The sequence below is a fragment of the Desmodus rotundus genome, chromosome 12 (genome assembly GCF_022682495.2).
Source record: "Desmodus rotundus isolate HL8 chromosome 12, HLdesRot8A.1, whole genome shotgun sequence".
Taxonomy (NCBI): Eukaryota; Metazoa; Chordata; class Mammalia; order Chiroptera; family Phyllostomidae; genus Desmodus; species Desmodus rotundus.
In genome coordinates, this window is record NC_071398.1 from 46718390 (window position 1) to 46724926 (window position 6537).

Genomic DNA, 6537 nt, shown 5'->3' on the forward strand with positions numbered 1-6537 from the left:
GCCATGAATGGCTAGGTCCTTTGTCATTCAGCAGACTGACTGAGCACCTACTATGTGCTAGGTTGGCCCTGCTCTGGCTCTGGGGATACAGCAATGAACAAGAACAATCCCTGCCTTCGTTGGCCGGTGACAGACCACAAACACGTAAGCGAACAAACTAGATGATGCCAGTCTTGAGCACACCAAAGCGATACAATGGGGTGTCTTAATAAAGTAACCGGTGGAAGCGAAGCTTCTTCAGATAAAACAGTCTGGGTGAAAGGCCTCTTGGAGCTGAGACTTCAGAAATGAGAAGAGGCCGGGCCACAAAGCCTTATTCTAGAAGGAGGAAGACACTAGTGCAAAAGCTATGAGGTGGGAAGCTTTGCATTCAGGAAATAGCCAAGAGGCTACCCACACTCCAGTGTGGCTTGATCGTGGCGGGGCAGGGGAGTGGGGTGATGAGTTTGCAGAGATGCATAGGGCCTACCCTTGCCAGCCCCCGGCAGGGCAGGCCAGGCCCGTTCAGACCAGGGTTTGGGAAGCTGAGGGAGCAGGGGCGTGGGGAGTGACGCGATCTGATTTACAGTTTGGAAGCATTGCTCTGGCTGCGGCAAGCAGCATGGATTGGAGGGGCTGGGGAGGGGGGAGGGGGAGAGCGACTGCAGTGGTCCAGGCTGGAGAGGAAGAACCTCACTGGCTGCTCAGAGCTCTGTGTGCACCCAGCGCAGCATCAGTCTACTCTGAAAGCTTCCCCAACCGCCCCCACCCCGCAGCCTCCTCCCTCCACTCTGCCCTAGCCCCTCACTCAGTGGGATGGTCTCTCTGCCTGTCTGGAGTCCCCATGAAAGGCCTGGCCTGCAGGTTTCCAGAAAAGTATGACAAATGAATCCCAGAGGCTAGCCTCCTAGGCCTGCAGATACAGTCACATGCATGCTCTTCCTATGTGCCCCACACACTCACCTGCATCTTGGGGCAGGAGCCTGGAGGGCGGGATGAGAGACCTGGGGGCAGAAGGCGCCCTAGAGCCTGAAAATGGTGGGAAAGCCTCTTCCAGCAGAGTTGCAGTGGGCAGCGGTGGCCACAGGGTAATAACAACCCTTGGAGATACCCTGCTGAGGAGTGGCCAGGGAACAGAGGGGAGCAGGGTCAAGTCCCAACAACCCCGAGGGGGTTCCAGGGCATAGGCTGTGTCGCCAGGATCCCTTGGAGAGCTAGCTAGCTCCATGCTCTTCCTGACTATCCGAGCTTTGGCCTGGGCAGAAGGAAAGAACGGGGCGGAAGCCAGCTCTGGAAAGTGGGAAGAGGGGGGTGTGGGGGGAGACCCAGGGCGGGATCCAGGCTTTGGAACGTTGGAGGTTTCCGGCCACAGAGGCAGGGCCTCAGGGGAGCCAAGAGAGGCGGAGAGAAACACACATCGAGGAACAGAGACAGGAGTTGGGAAGAGAGGGACCAGGGAGGAGCTGGGAGAGGTGGGGACCAGGGGCTAGTGATCTGCACACGCGCCAGTCCCCAGAGGCACCCCCTCCCCAGAGACATTTGCCCGCCGCCTTGGGTGTTGTGAGCTCACCCTGATGCAGGCAGCCTGGCTCCTTGGGGCCCTGGTGGTCCCCCAGCTCCTGGGCTTCAGCCACGGGGCTCGGGGAGCTGAGAGGGAGTGGGAGGGGGGCTGGGGAGGCGCCCAGGAGGAGGAGCGGGAGAGGGAGGCCCTGATGCTTAAGGTGAGTTGGAAAGTGGCGCGGGGGGGGGGGGGGGGGGGATGGTGGCAGGGGAGTACATCACGACTGTGGGCTTGGGAGGGGGCATTCCAGGGTCAGGGAAATGGGGAAGAGGTCGTGATGGGACAGGCTCAGAGGATGGGGGTGATTGGTTCACAGAAGGGACCTGAGAGCAGTGAGCCAGCTTGCAGCTGGAGAAGGATGCTTGGAGCATCTGGGGGGTCAGGCTGTCCCCCACTTTCCCTGCCTTGCCTCAGCATTTACAGGAGGCCTTGGGACTGCCCACAGCGAGGGGGGACGCTGCCAGGGGAGACGATAATCCTGAGGGAACAGCTGAAGACAATGGGACCCTGGAGATTGAGGAGGATCATCAGGGGGAGGAAGAAGAGGAAGCAACGCCAATCCCCTCCTCCAGCCCAAGCCCCAGCCCCACTCCCACCCCGGAGGACACTGTCACTTACATCTGTGAGTTATCATTAGCTCCGCCCTGTCCCCCAGGCCTCCGCCATCATTTTTAGCAAAAGGAACTGTCCTGTTACTGCCCGGTAACCTTTCGATTGCTCACTGCCCAGTTTGTCGCACCCACACCCCCATGAGGTCTCAGCCTTGCCTCCCAAAAGCCCAGGGCCACAGACCTTCTAGGACCCCCGAGGTCCCCCACCCCCACAAACTCTGAGGCCTTAGAGTTTGTCCCCCCCCCCCCAGGGCCTCCGGTCCCCCGATTTCTCTCCCAAGGTCCCCGTCCAACATGCTCCCTGTCCGTCCGCAGTGGGACGCCTGGCCGGCCTGGACGCAGGCCTGCACCAGGTGCACGTTCGTCTGCACGTGTTGGACAACCGTGTGGTCGAGCTGACCAAGGGGCTGCGGCAGCTGCGGGAGGCGGTGGGTGACACCCGCGACGCCGTGCAATCTCTGCAGGAGGCGCAGAGCCGTGCCGAGCGCGAGCATGGCCGCTTAGAGGGTGAGTCCGCAGCGCGCGGGGCTGGGAAAGCGGGAAGATCCGGGTCTGGCGGGGGACTGGCGGGAGGAGGGGGCCCGGAGAGGTCTGGGGTCCCTGGGCATCACGGCTGACGGGGTTCCTGGAGACTTGGGGTGTGTTGGCTACTGCGGAGGTTAGAGTGGCGGGGAGGGTGAATGCCGAGGGCAGGCAGGCGGCGGGCGGAGGCACACTCACCACTAGGCAGTAGAGCGGAACATACTCTACACGCGCCACGCCCCCTACAGTCCGGTCCCTACAGTCTGGTACCGCCCCGGGCGGCCCTGACTCCGCCTTCCTGCTGGTTTCTGACCCCGCCCCACCCCGCCCTCCGCGGACCTGACCCCGCCCCGCCCGCAGGCTGCCTGAAGGGGCTGCGCCTTGGCCACAAGTGCTTCCTGCTCTCGCGCGACTTCGAGGCGCAGGCGGCGGCGCAAGCGCGGTGCGTGGCGCGGGGCGGGAGCCTGGCACAGCCGGTGGACCGCCAGCAGATGGAAGCGCTGTCTCGCTATCTGCGTGCGGCGCTGGCTCCCTACAACTGGCCGGTGTGGCTGGGCGTGCACGACCGGCGCGCCGAGGGCCTCTACCTCTTCGAGAACGGCCAGCGTGTGTCCTTCTTCGCCTGGCACCAAGCGCCCCGCCCCGAGCCCGGCGCCGAGCCCAGCGCCGCGCCACACCCGCTCAGCCCCAATCAGCCCAACGGCGGCGCGCTGGAGAACTGCGTGGCGCAGGCCTCGGACGACGGCTCCTGGTGGGACCACGACTGCGAGAGGCGCCTCTACTACGTCTGCGAGTTCCCCTTCTAGCGGGGCCGGTCCCCGCCTCGCCTTTCCATCCCGCCGCCCGCCCTTTGCCGAGGCCTTGCACCTTCCGAAAATGCCCTTCCCTTCCTCCCTCTCTTTTTCCCGGGAGCCTGTGTTTTTCCTGGGAGCAGTGAGCACCGGGCTTAGGTCCGGCGACAATAAAGCCTTGTGGAATCTGACTTGAGCGGGCAGTGGAAAGCACTGGGCATTTATCTCGCCTCGTGGCAGGACGGGAAAGGCAAGAACCTGGCCTTTGGATGCCCCAGAATCAGAGTGATGGAGAACATTTGTGCATATGTACACACAGTCATCCACTCCTGCACACAGATGTCGGGAGTACATAAGTGCACACGCTGCTGACACCTTTATCCGCATTGTCCCTTCCACTCAGGGCCTTGGGGCCCGGGGGCCTGTCAGTCATTGTCCCAGGTCTTGGTACTGATCAAAGATATTGGAATCACAAAGGAGCTAAAGGCTCTGACAAGTTTTGCAGGAATTTCCCATTGAATATTGTTTAGTCGGTCTCACTTGTTTCACCAGATGGTACTGAAACTGTATCAGGCACCCCTCCGCTCCCTTTCCCTTCCCCTTCCGTCACCCCCAGCAGCCTGTGTTGGACACAAACCTGAAGACCTACCAGCCTGGAAGTGTAGCCTCTCTCCCCATGTTCCCTCCCCCTCTCCCTGCCTGTGAGGCCATCAGCCAGTCTCTTCCCTGCCCCGAGCTTCAGTTTCCTCATCTGAACATAGGCACAATCCTAACCCCTACTTTGTATGACTCTTGGGATGTTCAGGTGACCCCAGGAACATGAGCCACGCGATACCTTTCCTTCCCCACCATTTTCCATACCTTTTTTCACTGGGGCAGAGAAGACATCCAGAAACCTCCCCAGTGTCTCCTTCAATACTGGCATCATGGTCCTCACCCTGATACAGTGTCACCATTGAGTCAACCAGTGACAGTCACCCCTGTTGTTTCCAAAAAGGGGGTGAGCACCACACAAACCCTCCCTTCAGGAGGCATTTCTCAGCCCCACAGCTCCCCTAGGAGGTGCGGAATGAGAGGCTGGAGGGTGAGGGCGTGGCCTCTGGTCAGGAAGACCTCAGTCAGGGGACTGAAGGCCTTGCTCTAAATTCTTCCCCTGAGCTTGTGTGCCAGGGTGGGGGTGAGGCGACCAGAGGACATCGATGAGTATCTGCTACTGCCCAGGACGGGTCTGTCCTTACAGATTGGACATTTTGGAAACTAAGTGGATTGGGCAGTTCCACGGTTATATCTGCCTGGACTCTGGAGCCGGATGGCCCGAGTTCTAGTCCTACCTAGGCCATTTCCTACTGGGCAAACTCGAGGGAGATTTCTCTCCTGAGTCTGCACTGATCAGCCCGACTCAGGGGGGACCGCTGTGGGGCGGAGCTGGGTATGACCAACTCCGTGTGCTCAGCACACCCTGGCACATGGGAGCCCGTTGAATGGGAGATGGCTGTGTGGGGCCAGGTCCCGGACCCCGAGATGAGTCGAATCTCTAACTGCTTCTCTCCCCCGGGCTCCCACAGGGTCTGAGGCTTTCCCCATCACACCCTCCGTCACTCTAGATGCTACTGTGTGGTGCATGACTGTCACACCAGCCCAGAGACAGAGTTGTGGGGGCACATAGAGAGGTCAGAGGCGGTGAGTGGAGGGCATTTGCTAGGACTGTTTATGCATCAGATCAGCGCTCCTGTACGCAGCATTCTGATTTGATTTCTGACTCAGGTCTGTGTACGAGACCCTTACCACTCCTCCGAGAAGCCCTCCCAGACCAGTCAAGGGGCAACATTCGCCAATGCCCCCTCCCTGGCTCTCCGCGGAGCACCTGCGTTGACAGCTCGGAGCCGCGGACCAGAGAAAGCCTCAGCAACTGATTGGGATCGATTCGTTAATGGATCCTAGGGAAGTGTTGGAGGAAAGACGCAAGGCCGGAGATGTTTCAGCTGGGGGAAGAAATCCTGGTAGCCGCACGGGCTTGTCAGGACTACAAATCCCAGGAGGCTGAGCGACAGCCCCCCCTCAAGCCTTCTCAGAACCACGTTTCCCGGCAGCCATGGGGCGCCTCACGCAGGTCCTTCCGCACTCCCTGCCCCCTCCTTTCACGTGGGGATAGCCCACAATTCCCCCGCAAGCTTAGGACCACGCCCATCTGAGGTTTCAGAGCTCAGCAGTCTCCAATCAGGGTTCACACTCCCTTCTCATCCCCCGCCCCCAATCGGGCTTCGCCCCGAGGTACTATGGGAAATGTAGTCCGGTCACGTATCAACCAGTAGAAAAACACAAAGCCGCAGGGTCTATCATTTGTTTCGGCTTAGAATTGTAACCAGCGCTCAGATCTTTCCCACAAAAAGTTTTTCAAAGTACAGGTGAATTCCTATAGGTACATCATAACCATTTTCAAAATAAGTGAAATAAGTTCATAGAAAATGGTTAGAAATATTTATCAAAAAAAATGGAGCGCCTAAGTACTAAATTATTAAGTAAAAATTTTTCCTTTGCCTGCAAAAATTTGCTGAGCGCTGGTCCGAACCAGCATAACTTTTAAAAATAAAAAATCTTTTTATTTGTAAATAATTTTGAACTTACAGATAACTTACACAAATACAAGTAGTATGTTGTATTTTATACACCATCCTTTCCCCAGATTTATCTATTGTTAGCAGTTGACCTCCACTGTTTTATATCTACCAATCTATCCATCCATCCACCCACTCACCCACCCTAACCCAATCACCACAGACAAACTACAGCCAGGTTTACGGACCCATTGCAGTGGAGGAGATCACATTCCAGCGGAGGAGCTGTGATGGAGCTATAGGATTTGGGGAAAGAGAGGAATTTGGGTGAAATTTAAGTGAAACGGTGTTTCGATAGCTTCAGAGCGAAGTAGGAATGTGTACAAATGAGTCAACATCAGCCCTGGCTGATGTAGCTCAGTGGATGGAGCGGGAGCCTGCGAACCAAAGGGTAACTGGTTGGATTCCCAGTCAGGTCACATGCCTGGGTTGCAGGCCAGGTACCCAGTAGGGGGGCG

The 6537-nt window shown here is 58.3% G+C and overlaps 2 protein-coding genes across 2 annotated transcripts in view; one reads left to right on the plus strand and one right to left on the minus strand.

Annotated features, from left to right (window-relative positions):
- The window catches only part of SHANK1 (SH3 and multiple ankyrin repeat domains 1), a 48925-nt gene extending 47719 nt beyond the window's left edge, over positions 1-1206 (minus strand). Inside the window, exon 1 of the mRNA XM_053915075.1 lies at positions 943-1206. The gene's annotated coding sequence lies outside the window, so the exon portion shown is untranslated. The remainder of the gene's footprint in view (positions 1-942) is intronic.
- A 186-nt stretch (positions 1207-1392) lies between these two features.
- Positions 1393-3648, plus strand: CLEC11A (C-type lectin domain containing 11A). Its single transcript, XM_053915032.1, has 4 exons — positions 1393-1700; positions 1955-2162; positions 2467-2658; positions 3034-3648. Exons 1-4 carry the CDS (start codon positions 1554-1556, stop codon positions 3477-3479), a joined length of 993 nt encoding a protein of 330 aa, XP_053771007.1. The 5' UTR covers positions 1393-1553; the 3' UTR covers positions 3480-3648.
- Positions 3649-6537: the final 2889 nt, after the last annotated feature.